Source organism: Hyperolius riggenbachi, chromosome 9, assembly GCF_040937935.1.
Source record: "Hyperolius riggenbachi isolate aHypRig1 chromosome 9, aHypRig1.pri, whole genome shotgun sequence".
Classification (NCBI taxonomy): Eukaryota; Metazoa; Chordata; class Amphibia; order Anura; family Hyperoliidae; genus Hyperolius; species Hyperolius riggenbachi.
Window position 1 is genome coordinate 176,782,164 of NC_090654.1, and position 14,690 is coordinate 176,796,853.

At 45.3% G+C, this 14,690-nt stretch overlaps 1 protein-coding gene across 1 annotated transcript in view; it reads right to left on the minus strand.

Moving 5' to 3' along the window:
* PDHB (pyruvate dehydrogenase E1 subunit beta) overlaps window positions 1–14,690 on the minus strand; it is a 31,994-nt gene that overhangs the window by 16,469 nt on the left and 835 nt on the right. Inside the window, exons 2-3 of the mRNA XM_068253746.1 lie at window positions 8,344–8,403; window positions 6,504–6,611 (exon numbers count right to left, since the gene is read on the minus strand). Coding sequence (XP_068109847.1) covers window positions 6,504–6,611; window positions 8,344–8,403 — 168 coding nt within the window. The remainder of the gene's footprint in view (window positions 1–6,503; window positions 6,612–8,343; window positions 8,404–14,690) is intronic.

The window sequence follows — 14,690 nt, forward strand, 5'->3', positions numbered from 1 at the left end:
TTTCTGCTTCCCTTTGCTGCCTTTTTTAACATCTCCCTTTTCAGGTTGTAATGCAAGAACACTAAAATGACAGATGGTACTACCAAGCATTTTAGGATTTCTTCCATTCAGAAGGTATTTATACAGAAACTGGAGTCAAGGAACAGGTAAAGTAAAGCCAAGTACATAATTGAGATAAAAATCTTTGGAAAATGAAAGATCACAGACCAATTTTACCACCTCCCATGCAGTATGAGAGCATACGCTACACAGTCTATTCTACACAGACATGTATCTGAAGATCCACCCTAGTGGATGTGATCTGCAGATGAATGTCCGTTAAACAAGGAGTATGAGATCTGAAGATATCAGACTATGAATGCACTTTGCAGGAACCGATTTTTTGCATGTGTACAGAATCTTGCAAAGATTCTAATCTGATGGGGGTACACAGCTTAAAGCAGTAGGATCAGCCATACTATGCCAGGGGGAAAAAAAAAACCAAAAACATATAAGTAGATAAATACTTGATCTACTTACATAACTCATGTATTATACTGTCCACGTTTTAATTTCAGTGAATGTTATATAGTAAATTACGAGAATTCTGTTCCTGGTGGGGGCCATGTCTTTTGCCCACAGTTAAGGCTAACTCGTGATGTCATTTCTGCCCTTTACTTATTTTTCTTGTCTCCTCCAATCGCTGAGTCGCCTCAGCCTTGCTTGTAAACACAAGTGAGTAGGGAGATTAGGTTTCAGATAAGAAACTGGCAGGGAAATAAAGGGAAGAGGAGGAATAGATTATAGATAAAAAGAACCCCCAGCATGCAATTCTTTGGCACGACTACTAAAGGGCCAGTGTTTCTTAAGTATGTGATAACTCCAAATCATAACAGCAGAAAAAGTTTTGAAAGTTTTGAATGCAGGCTTAGCATCTTTATCACTTAATACACTCAGACCAGTTGCTGGTTTTTGATTTTTATGGTGACGATACTGCTTTAATAGAACAGACTGTGTAGGTATGCTCTCATACTACATGGCAGGTGGTTAAATTAGTCTGATCTTTCATTTTCCAAAGACTTATCTCAAGTGTGTACTTACAGCTTAAGATAAAAGATCTCACTTGGCACTGAAATTCCTTGTAACAGAGGAAAGTAATTAGCACCCATTGTTCATTTTGTAACAAATCTGAATTTACTTTAGAACGAATATTTCAAATAATAACACTAATAAAAATGGTCAAGAATGATGTGACCCTTAACCCCATACTTTGTTGCACACGCTTTACATGCAGTCTCTGCTAACCAGTAATTCCTGTGAATCTCAGTGAGACATCTGCCCCTGTCAACATGCAGTTTGGCCCACTGTTCCTGACAAAGTGCTCCTGCAGTGTCAGGTTTGAGGGATGCCTTCTCCAGACATGCGTTTCAGTTCTGCCCATAATTCAGCAGAACTAGAATCAGGACTTTACAGAAGATCCCTTCAAAATAGTTCAACATTTTGTTCTCAGCCATTTTTGGGTGTTATTGTCCTGTAAGGTCTAATATTTGACTAAGCTTTTGGACGCTGGGCAGTAGGATTTGCTCCAAGTGGTTAATATTTTCAACTGTTATCTTAGAAATATCAAGCTGCTTGTAGATGGTCTTATGACTTTTGCCTTGTCTATACAGTGGTTTGCTAAAGTATTCGGCCCCCTTGAAGTTTTCCACATTTTGTCATATTACTGCCACAAACATCAATCAATCTTATTGGAATTCCACGCGATAGACCAATACAAAGTGGTGTACACGTGAGAAGTGAAACGAAAAAAAACATACATGATTCCAAACTTTTTTTTTTAACAAATAAATAACTACAAAGTGGGGTGTGCGTACTTATTCAGCCCCCTTTGGTCTGAGTGCAGTCAGTTGCCCATAGACATTGCCTGATGAGTGCTAATGACTAAATACAGTGCACCTGTGTGTAATCTAAGGTCAGTACAAATACAGCTGCTCTGTGACTGCCTCAGAGGTAGAGAATATTGGGAGCAACACCACCATGAAGTCCAAAGAACACACCAGACAGGTCAGGGATAAAGTTATTGAGAAATTTAAAGCAGGCTTAGGCTACAAAAAGATTTCCAAAGCCTTGAACATCCCACGGAGCACTGTTCAAGCAATCATTCAGAAATGGAAGGAGTATGGCACAACTGTACACCTACCAGGACCAGGCCGTCCACCTAAACTCACAGGCCGAACAAGGAGAGCGCTGATCAGAAATGCAGTCAAGAGGCACATGGTGACTCTGGACAAGCTGCAGAGATCTACAGCTCAGGTGGGGGAAATCTGTCCATAGGATAACTATTAGTCGTGCACTGTACAAAGTTGGCCTTTATGGAAGAGTCTGACCAGTGGCAAGAAGAAAGCCATTAACAGAAAAGCATAAGAAGTCCCGTTTGCAGTTTGCCACAAGCCACGTGGGGGACACAGCAAACCTGTGGAAGAAGGTGCTCTGGTCAGATGAGACCGAAATTGAACTTTTTGGCCAAAACGCTATGTGTGGCGTAAAACGAACACTGCACATCACTCTGAACACACCATCCCCACTGTCAATTATGGTGGTGGCAGCATCATGCTCTGGGGGTGCTTCTCTTCAGCAGGGACAGGGAAGCTGGTCAGAGTTGATGGGAAGATGGATGGAGCCAAATACAGGGCAATCTTGGAAGAAAACCTCTTGGAGACTGCAAAAGACTTGAGACTGGGGCGGAGGTTCAACTTCCAGCAGGACAACGACCCTAAACATAAAGCCAGGGCAACAATGGAATGGTTTAAAACAAAACATATCCATGTGTTAGAATGGCCCAGTCAAAGTCCAGATCTAAATCCAAACGAGAATCTGTGGCAAGATCTGAAAACTGCTGTTCACAAACGCTGTCCATCTAATCTGACTGAGCTGGAGCTGTTTTGCAAAGAAGAATGGTCAAGGATTTCAGTCTCTAGATGTGCAAAGCTGGTAGAGACACACCCTAAAAGACTGGCAGCTGTAATTGCAGCAAAAGGTGGTTCTACGAAATATTGACTCGGGGGGCTGAATAATTATGCACACCCCACTTTGCAGTTTTTTTAAATGTTTGGAATCATGTAGGATTTTCGTTCCACTTCTTACGTGTACACCACTTTGTATTGGTCTTTCACAGGGAATTCCAATAAAATGTATTCACATTTGTGGCAGTGATATGACAAAATGTGGAAGATACTTTTGCAAACCTTTTTTCTAAACTCAGTGACATTACTTTTCTCCACTAAAAATGTCCCCGTAATGAAAAGGATGTAGAGCTGACCCGGGTGAGGTTGCTTGGAGTAACAACAAATACATCCAGGCTCTTTTAAGGCTTGTTCACACCTAGAGCGTTTTAGGGCTTATTTTAAGCGCTGGCGATTTTGAAAATCACCCTAAAAGCACTTGTAAAGAGGAAAGAAAGCCCATATATACAGCACCACTGGGAAAGTACAAAAAATAGTTTATTCCATGATTCAAAAAATAATAATAATTGACACAATGAAATTCAACACAATATTAAAAACAATTAAAACATACGGCAAGAGCAATTCACTGCTGCAAAGTATCAATCATATATTCATTAGTATTATACAGTAATAGCATCACAAGAGATATACTAATATATGGTCAAAATATTCAATACAAATAGGATGTTAGCACAGTGGGCGTCTAGCAAGAGCCCAATGATGCTTTGAACCCGGGTTCAGTAATAAAGGGCAAATAACAATATATTAAAAAATGTAGAAAAAAGGTTCTGTGCAAATAAACAATTGATTAATAGTGCACAAAATCCTAATAGTGCAATGGCTGCAAAACACACAACAAGAGCAGCCTCGACCGCAGTGTCCTCTCTCCTTCAAAGCGGGGCTAACGGGACTGTCCTGAGGGATACCTCTTTTCTCTGCTGCTTGCATCACACCCGGGGATAAGTATCTTCTTTGTTTGCACCTCCATTTTTTCTTCTCATGCACTCTATCTATAGGCTGCTCTTGTTGTGTGTTTTGCAGCTATTGCACTATTAGGATTTTGTGCACTATTAATCAATTGTTTATTTGCACAGAACCTTTTTTCTACATTTTTTAATATATTGTTATTTGCCCTTTATTACTGAACCCGGGTTCAAAGCATCATTGGGCTCTTGCTAGACGCCCACTGTGCTAACATCCTATTTGTATTGAATATTTTGACCATATATTAGTATATCTCTTGTGATGCTATTACTGTATAATACTAATGAATATATGATTGATACTTTGCAGCAGTGAATTGCTCTTGCCGTATGTTTTAATTGTTTTTAATATTGTGTTGAATTTCATTGTGTCTATTATTGTTTTTTGAATCATGGAATAAACTATTTTTTGTACTTTCCCAGTGGTGCTGTATATATGGGCTTTCTTTCCTCTTTTCTTTGTGCTATATATTGAGCCCTAGCACACTTGGTAGATTAATTATATATATGCTTGTGTTGCGGATGTCCCTCCCCCTTTTTTTCCTAAAAGCACTTGTGCAATGATTCCCTATGAGAGAGTTCACATATGAGCTGTTTGATTGCAATCTGCTCCAGGGCTGTGGAGTCGGAGTCGGGCAATTTTGGGTGCCTGGAGTCGGGAAAAAATGCACCTACTCCGACTCCTAATGAATTTGTAACTGTAATTAAAATAGAAAATATGATAAAATGTTCTATTTCTCAGATAATAGTCATTAAAAAATAATGTATATATACAGTATATGTACAGTAATAGCTGTGCTTAGTCTACAAAAATGAAATAAACCAATCAAAATTAGTTACTTGTGCTGCTTCAATAAAGCATTTGCCGTATTTTTAAAGTCAGATATACATATCTGATTGTGACTGTATATATGATGTGTACACAGGAATCTCTTATATACACTAAATAACATTATGCTGTAAGAATAAAGCCTGATGTGTAGCTGTGTCACTAATAGAGATGGTCAACGAGATGGAAATAATTCTGCATTGATGCTGATTTATGCAAATGTATGCACTCCCTTTGCTGATGAAATCAAATAATTTGATATGTTGTTAAAATTTGGTTTGGTGACTACAAATTAAAGGGAAACTGAGACAGATGAAAAGTAAAGTTTTATACATACCTGGGGATTCCTCCAGTCCCCTTCAGGCTAATCAGTCCCTCACTGTCTTCCACCACCCGGATCTTCTGCTAGGAGTCCTGGTAATTCAGCCAGTCAGCGCTGTCCGGCCGCATGCCGCTCCCACAGCCAGAAACATTCTGCACCTGCGCAATAGTGCTGCACATGTGTAGTATGCTCCTGGCGGTGGAGTGTGTGCATGCGCACTACGCCCGACTGGCTCAAGTACCTGGACTCATAGCAGAAGATACAGGTGGTGGAGGAGGACAACGAGGGACTGATTATCCTGAAGGCGGCTGGAGGAAGCCCCAGGTATGTATAAAACTTTAATTTCATCTGTCTCAGGTTACTTTGTTACACAGTAGTACTATACTCTACATATGCACTCCCCACAGAGCTGCAGGGAATCCACTGAGAATGTTGTGCACATTGAACACAGAGGTGTTGTCTGTTTACAATCTCCTCATTCCCCTGCAGAGTACCTGCACATCATTCTTACATGTACCCACACTTACATTGCCTAGGGCCTGATAGATGTTCTTTGTTCTGGTTTGTACCTTTTACAAGTACTCTTACCAAGGACTAGTTTTAGTCTAAAGGGAATAAATATAGTAGTCTACATATCCTTCTCACTTCAGTTGTCTTGTAAAATTCCTAAGAGTTGGCAGTTAAGAGACGAATTTCATGTTACATACTTTTCATCAACAAAATTGTAATATGCAAATTAGAGGAGTCGGAGTCGTGGAGTCGGAGGAATCCTAAACTGAGGAGGCGGAGGCGGTGGATTTTTGGACCGACTCCACAGCCCTGATCTGCTCCCCAAAGCACTGCCTGTACCATTTTCGAGCTGATTTGGCTATAATGGAAGGTACAGGAAAATTGCAAAGCACTTGAAAAAGCGCTTTGTATACCGATTTCCCCAGTGCTTTCATTAATTAATACATTGTATTTATTCATTTCTGGGTGAAAGATCACTTCCTGACTGACATCAGGAAGTGAAAAAAAGAATTGCTCTGCAAAAGCACTTACAAAAACGTAGGGAAAGGAGATTTAAAAAAAATATATAAATAAAAATTGCTCAGCTCTCGAAATTGCACTGGCAGTTTGAATAGCGAACATAGCCTTTATAGCACCTTTGTAGAATAAGCAATACTTTATCTCTTTTCACAATTGCTTTCCCGTATCCAATGACATATAAATAGTATGCGGGTACACATGGGACAGCTGCTTTTCATTTAATTTTCTCTTCAGTGGGCATAAAGCCCCCTTTCAACAAACCAAAACCAGTACAAACTAATGTGTACGGTTTTAATTTTGTTTTGATTTGCCTCAGAGTTGGAGTTATCAGAACAAGTCCTAGAAGCATACTCTACCTTATAAGCTCCATCATACTGTGCAACTTCCTCTCCTAGCATAAACACTCGCTCATCTCTTTCCAGTTCTTCATCCAACGCCTGATTTAAAGCATCCCGAACCGTAACCTAGAAGAAAGATTTTAATTATTATTATTATTTTTTTTTTTTGCAGTGCTCCAACAATAAAAAGATAAGGAGTTAGAGGAAGGGGTATTACATAAAAAAAAAAAAAATAGGATTTTGATGCAGGATCATGCACATTTTGGATGTGGGTATATGCAGCTTGAAAATGGACCAGCCAAATGCTGTAGTGGTGGAATTCAATTGGGCTATTTTAAAGCTGCATAAATATGTATACAGGTCTAAATAATCTTGCATCAACTCAGAATTACTGGCAGTGGTGTAGCTGAGGAGCTTGGGGCCCTGGTGCAAGTTGTACACGGGACCCCAAGCACGCTTGATATGGAGCCTCAAAACCTACCAAGGACAGCTAGTGTCAGAGAGGTGTATTTAGAGTAAGGAAAGAGCTAGTTAAAGAGAACCCGAGGTGGTTCTTGAGGGGCAGATGGGACACAGAGGCATGGTCTCTGCCTTATGACATGCCTCTATGTCCCCCCACCCCTGCATGTCGGCAGCTCTGTCACTCAGCGGAGGGGGGGGGGGGTTGGCAGGGGAACGGTTTGCGCAAGTCGGCAGCTCTTTCACTCAGCCGGGGGGGTTGTGGGGGTGCATGCATATTGCCAGCTGTCACTCAGCGGGGGGGGGGGGTTGCCATGTCTCCAGCACTGTCACTCAGCAGGGGGGGGGGGGAGGGGGTAGTTCGCGCATGTCGCCACCTCTGCCACTCCACGGGGGGGGGGGGGGGGGGTTCTCGCATGTCGCCAGCTCTGTCACTCAGCTGGGCGGAGGGGGGGGGTTGTGGGGGTTTACGCATGTCGCCAGCTCTGTCAATCAGCGGTGTGGGGGGGGGGGCCTTTGCGCATGTCGCCAGCTCTTTCACTCAGCGAGGGGGGGGGGGTGGAGGGTGTGGGGGTGCACGCATATCGCCAGCTCTGTCACTCAGCAGGGGGGGGATTGGGGGGGGGGTGTGCGCATATCGGCAGCTCTGTCACTCAGCGGTGGGATGGTTGTGCGCACATATCGCCAGCTCTGTCGGTCGGGTGCGGGCATGTCGCCCTGTCAGCCGGGGGGGGGGAAGGCAATGTCGCTCTGTCAGTCTGTGGGGGGGGGGGGGGGAGGCAGCGTGCAGGTGATGTCCGGGGGTGGGGCTTGTGCGGGTGATGTCACTGTCGGCCCGGGGGACAGGCTGATGTCGCTGTCACAGGGCTTTTGCGGGTGATGTCGCTGTCAGTCCGGGGGGTGATGGGGAAGGGTTGGTGGTGCGGGTGATGTCACTGTCAGTAGGGGGGGGGGTGCAGGTGATGTCGCTGTCAGTCGGGGGGGGGGGGGGGGGGGGGGTCTGTCATTCAGCTGTCTGCACAGAAGGGTGGGAAGGGAAACCGGGAGGGATAGAGGAAGCAGCCAGTCAGGCTGCAGTAAAGAATTAGGGAGGGATAGGGAAATGAAGGGGAGGAACAGGGAGGGCAGTAGAGAGAAAAAAAAAACCCTCCCAGCATGCTCTGCAACTTCTCATGTGCAGCCTCCTTAGCAGCCTGGGGAAAGATCTTACATACTGCAGGTCCTCCTGTAAGGGAAAGGGTTGGCTGCATCTGAGAAGGCATGTAGGTGAGATTAACAAGTAGGCACACTGGTCCTGTGGGGGTGAGGGGTCATATAGAAAAGTTGACAGAGAAAAACACAGTAGGGCAACAATGGGTAACATACTGGAAAACACACGTGAGACAAGCAAAGACATTACCTGAAGGGCAGCAGGGGGGCTCCTGTGGAACTCCCTCTGGAAGATGGCAGACACCCGCCTCTGTGGAGACAGGACACAATAAGTACATACCTCCCAACTTTTTAAAGGGGCACTACAGCGAAAAACTGTAAAATTTAAAATATTTGCAAACATATACAATAAAAAAGTTCATTTTCTCCAAAGTAAAATGTGCCATAAATTAATTATCTCCTATGTTGCTGTCACTTACAGGAGGTAGTAGAAATCTGACATTACCAACAGGTTTTGGGCTGGTCCATCTCTCTATAGGGGATTCTCAGGGATATATTTATTTTTCAAAAGCACTTAGTGAATGGCAGTTGCTCTGTCCAACTGTCAAAAAAAACTGTGTAGGGAGCAGGGAAGCTGGCCAGCATAACTATTTAAAGGGGTTCTTTCGCGAAAAAAGTAGGCAGTTAAAAAAATGTGACAGATGACAGGTTTTGGGCCAGTCCATCTTTTTAAGGGGGATTCTCAGGGCTTTCTTTGTTTTCAACAGCATTTCCTGAACAGCAGTTTAACTGCCAAAATAACGGAAAATTGTATACTTACCTACCGGTAATTTTCCTTTCCTGATGCATCCATGGCAGCACCTACGGGTTGTTGTCCCGCCCACCAACCCCTCAGGACAGTTAACTAGATAAATTTGACTCACACCCCCTCACACCTGTCTATTACTTTTTCGACCTCACCGAGCAAAGGGGTGGGTCTCCCGTGCTGCCATGGATGCATCAGGAAAGGAAAATTACCGGTAGGTAAGTATACAATTTTCCGTTTTCCTAATGCCTCCATGGCAGCACCTACGGGATCTAACTAGAGAATGCTACAAATAATACACGGGAGGGCAATTTGCTGGTGCATCAAAGAAATAACCGGCCTTTAATGAGACAGAATTTTTATCCCATACAGGCAAAATCAAGAATTTAAGACAAAACAAAGAAAAGAAATACAATTTGGTTAAACAGACAATACTGCTCTGCCAAACTGTACGGTAGAGTTCACTGATGGGTCTACCTTGTAGTGGTGCATGAAGGTATGTATAGTTCGCCAATTGGCTGCCTGGCATATCTTATCTGCCGATACCTTGGCATAAGCCGCCCATGAGGCTGCAACTGACCTCGTCGAGTGTGCATTAATTTGACCTATAGGTTCCATATTATTTGCTTTATAGGCTGCCTGGATTGTTTTCACTATCCAGCTCGCTATCGTGCGTGAGGACGCTGACTCCCCCTTTCTGTAGCCTGTTGGTATGGTACTATAAAGAGTCTCTCCGACTTTCTGAATGATTGTGTTGTTTGTAAGTAGTGTTTCAGTGTTCTTCCGACGTCCAATTTGTGCGGCTCACTGTCATCGTTATCCTGGAACGTAGGCAGGGTCCAGTCCTGATTGAAGTGGTATACTGACGCCACCTTTGGCACGAAATGTTGCATAGGTCTTATCACCACCCTGTCCGGAAAGAATGTCAGGAATGGTTCAGTTGTTCCTATCGCCTGCAGTTCTGAGACCCTCCTGGCCGAGGAGATTGCCGTGAGGAAAACTGCTTTTAGCGTTAGGTCCCATATTGTACACGACTCCAGGGGTTCAAACGGTGCTTTAGCGAGGACATCTAGCACAGTAGGGAGATCCCATTTTGGGAAGAAGTTTCTTGTAGGCGGTCTGATCTTCATGACTCCTTTCAGGAATTGTGCCACTAAGGGATTTACAGCCCACCTGATTCCTGTTAGTGCCGAGAGAGCTGTAACTTGCACTTTTAGAGCTGAGTAGCTTAGTTGTTTATCCAAGCCTGTTTGTAGGAACTCTAATACTTGGTTTGGCCGTGGTTGTGCTGTTTCAAACTTATTCTCCTCCGCGAATTGAGTGAATTTTTTCCATATATTGTGATATGTTTTATTTGTTGTAGACTTTCTTGCTTTCAGTAAGGTTTCGATTACTTTATCGGAGCACCCTGCCTTTTTTAGCTTTTCCCCCTCAACAGCCATGCCATTAAATTCAACTTCTGCGGGTTGTGGTGTAGGATCGGACCTTGACTGAGCATATGTGCTGTTTCCGGAATTTTCCATGGAGCCTCCAGCCTCAGGCTCCAGAGGAGGGGGAACCATGGCCTGTGGGGCCATAGTGGTACTATGGCTATCAGAGTCACACTCTCCTGTGTTAGTCTCTTGAGTATCCTGCTGATCATTGGTACTGGCGGGAATACGTATCCTAGTTGGAAATTCCATGACGTTATCGCGTCTACTGCCTCTGACTTCGGATCCCACTGGCGAGAGTAAAATCTCGTGCATTTGGTGTTCTTGGCAGTTGCCATCAGGTCTACCTCCGGCGTGCCCCATTTCTGGCAGATTTTCTGGAATATGTTCTGATGGAGAGACCACTCGTTGTTGGAGATATAATATCGGCTTAGATAATCTGCTTTGACATTCTCTGGTCCTGGAATGTAAGCTGCCTTCAAGTCGTCTAGGTGCATTTCCGCTAGGGTCATAATTTGTTCTGTCTCCTGCAGGAGTCTCCGACTCCTTGTACCCCCCTGCCTGTTCACGTATGCAACCGCAGTTTTGTTGTCCATCTTTAGTAGTACGGCTTCGTGTGTTAGTATCGGCAGGAACTGTTGTAGTGCCTGGTGTGCCGCCTTTAATTCCAGAACGTTGGCCGGCAGGCGTGCTATCGGTTGGCTCCAAGTTCCTTGGGCGGACAGTTCCCGGAAGTGGGCTCCCCAACCTCTGCTGCTGGCATCTGTGGTTACTACTAGTGGGACTTTGTGTTCTATATTGTGCGATCTGGACAAGTGTTCTTCCACCATCCACCACTGCAAGCTGTTGTTCATCTGCGGGGTCACCCGAATCCATTGATGCATGCTCTGTCCGTCCCACTGGGATAAGAATCCCCATTGGAACGTTCTGCAGTGCCACTGCACCCAGGGAATCATGGGCATAGTTGCAGTTAGGGTCCCCAACAGGCTGAGGCATCGTCTTGCTTGCACGGAGCTCATCTGGCTGATTTCTCTGACTCTGTTCATTAGGATAATTTTTTTCTCCTGTGGGAGGGAGACTAGATTGTGAATAGTTTGTATTCTTGCCCCCAAGAAGACTAAGTCCTGTACTGGCTCGAGGTGGCTCTTTTTCCAGCTTATCCTCCAGCCGAAGTGCTGCAATGTTGTTAACAGGATGTCTCGCTGGGAGAGGATGACTTCTTTGTTCTGGGCTAGTAAGATTATATCGTCCAGATAGTGATGTAGACGTAGACCTCTGAGGCGAAGAAGGGCTATTACCTGTACCAAGATTTTGGTAAAAGTCCTGGGGGCGGTATTGATTCCAAATGGCAGACATCTGAATTGGAGGTGTTCCTCTGCTATCGCAAATCTGAGATACTGTTGGAACTCGTGGCGGATTGGTACATGTAAATAGGCGTCTTCGAGGTCTGCTGCTAGCATCCAGTCTCCCCGCCTTATCGATAGTAGAATCGACTGTAATGATTCCATCTTGAAGTGATGGTTGTTTATGTGCTCGTTTAATGTCCTGAGGTCCAGGACTGGCCTGAGTTCTCCCGATTTTTTTGTCACAAAGAAAAGTGGCGAATAGAGACCTTTGCCTCTCTGTGCGTGAGGAACTGAGACCACTGCCTGTTTTTCGATTAATTCCTGTACATACTGCTTCAATATATTTTGTTTCTCCGTGGAGTTCGGAATTCGTGTTGGAACGAAAAGGTTGTGTGGAGGTTGTGTCTTGAAGCTCCAACGGTGCCCCTTGGTAATCGTGTCTATGACCCAAGGGTTTTTCACATGCTCCGCCCAGACGGATCCAAATCCCTGGAGCCTCCCTCCTACAGGATCCAGCTGGGCGGGAACACCATCAAAACCCCTTAGTGGAATTTGTGACCGTGGGGGTGGTCCTCTGCTTGTTTAATCTTTGTAGATTTGCTTGGCCCCCTTGCCAGGTACGCCGGTAGTCTCTGCCCGGCTTATATGATTTTGCGTTGCGAAATCTGGTTTGCTGTGTGCGCCCTTGCTGGTTAAACACCTTCTTTTGCTTCCGGTCTTGAGGGATTAGACCAGATTTACCCCCTGTGACTCGAGATATCGCTGAGTCTAGTCTTTCTCCGAAGAGATTCTTCCCATCAAAGGGTATCTTGCACCAATTGTGTTTTGATGCGGGGTCCGCAGACCATGATCTGAGCCATAGTGCTCTTCTGGCAGTGACAGAATGTAGCAGAGCTCTGGCCAGGGAGCGAATAATGTCAACTGAGGCCTCCCCAATAAAGTCTGATGTCAGTTTAAACTCTTGTAAGGATTTTATCAGCGCCTCCTTATCGGTATCTGCCGCGATTGCCGTCTCCAGGTTTTCTGCCCATGACTTAATTGCCCGACTTACTGAAGTCAGAGCTACCGCAGGTTTCATCGTGCCTCCAATAACTGAGTACACTTTTTTCAAGTCTCCATCCGCCTTACGCTCAAGGGGTTCCTTGAATGAAATCGCATCATCAAGTGGGAGTGTGACGTGCTTTGCCAATCTCATGACCGCCGCATCAACCGTTGGAATATTGTCAAAGCTACTGCATTTCTTCTCTGGCAATGGATAGAGTTTTGCGAATTTATTATTAAAGCTTGCCTTCTTCTCTAATTTGTTCCACTCCTCTTGGATGATCTCTGAAATTTCTTCCATAAAGGGAAAAGTGGCTGAGGACTTCTTGAGATGTTTAAAGTAAACTATCTTCTGCTTTGAGTCCTTTCGAGACTCCTCCTCTTCATCTTCCCAGTCAATCGCTTGCTTAACTGCTGTTATATAGGGCTCCACAAGACTAAAGTCAAAGCCCCCCTCTATTTCTTCTGCGGCCATCATGTCTTCCTGTGATGTGGAAGGTATCGGATCTCCCTGCGTTTGTAGTGGCATATTGGCCGCGTATTCCGCCATGGACTCCTGCACCGCTTTCTTTATTAGTTCCGTGACTTCTAAAGGTTGCTGCTGTTCCGTTGCCATTTGGGTGAAGCAGTCCTGGCATAATAGTTTGTCCGGCAGAGGCCGCTTACCACAAGCGCGACAATGTCTCGAGGAATGTCTGTGATGACGGTGTTCTGAGTAATATTCCCTTGGTGATCCACTCCTTGATCTATAATATGATCTGTAATAATAATCCCTTCTGGGAGATCTTGCTCTGTCTGGGTAGTTGGGGTGCGCATCCCTGTGTGCTCTATAGTCGCTGTAGTAACTGTAGTCGCGTTGATCACTGGGTTGCTGATCCATATGTTCCTGTTGATCTGCTGTCTGAAGATCTGTCAGTCTTCTGGGGCTGTCAGGAGACAAAAGGATGTCTCTTACTGCTTCGCACTCTTTTAAATCTGTATTACAATACTCACCTAGTGCATGTCATACCTTAAGGATTGAAGCTGGTCTATTTGTGCTTCCTGATCCATAGTGTCAGAACCCTCAAAGGGTGACCTGCAGTGTCTGAGGAGGAGAAAAATGGGTAATTACGACCATGCCTGTCCCCCCTACAGTGTCCTCCCTAGCCTGGACCAGCGCCCCACACCTACTGTTCTGCGGAGATGAGAGGAGGCAAACAGCGTAGACGGATTCCGCGACGGCTCGGCGTCCTGCTCCGGCACCGAAGGTGATCTGAGCGATGGACTCCGACAGCCGCCCTTGCGCCGTCTAAAAAAACCTTCCGCCTCCTGTGTGGGCGTGCGTAGCCGGCCTGACTACTTCCGGCTGCTGGAGCGCAAATCCGGAAGTCGCGGCGCGCTGACTTCCGCATCAGCGGTCGCATCCCTCCTCAGCTAACGCGCGACCCGCGCTAGGGGCCGCCCAGGCTTCCAGACGGCATAGACTGAGCGAGCCCGCACTGCCAAGACCTCACCGGTAAATGTTAGGAGTCTTGTATAGGATCTGCACAAAGGCTGCATTTAGCTGCCCAAATGTATAAGTGTAAAGGAATGCTGCAAAAAGTGATGTTTAATCACCTACCTGACAGCCCCGCAGCATTCCTGCCCCCACAAGACCAGCAGAATTGGGGGCTACCACAGAAGTACCTTTAGTACTCACAGGGCGCATCAGGAGAGGCTGAACCTGATGTGAAAACCACAAGGTGGCCGGTAAGATGCACTGACCAGTCCTGTCCGAGGTGAGGACGAAAATCAAAGACAGGTGTGAGGGGGTGTGAGTCAAATTTATCTAGTTACCTGTCCTGAGGGGTTGGTGGGCGGGACAACAACCCGTAGGTGCTGCCATGGAGGCATTAGGAAAGCAAGATACCAGCCGGCCTCCCTAATCACTTGCACACTATTATGTCAGTTAGATTTTGCAACTGTTGTTCAGGAAATGCTGTTGAAAACAAAGAAA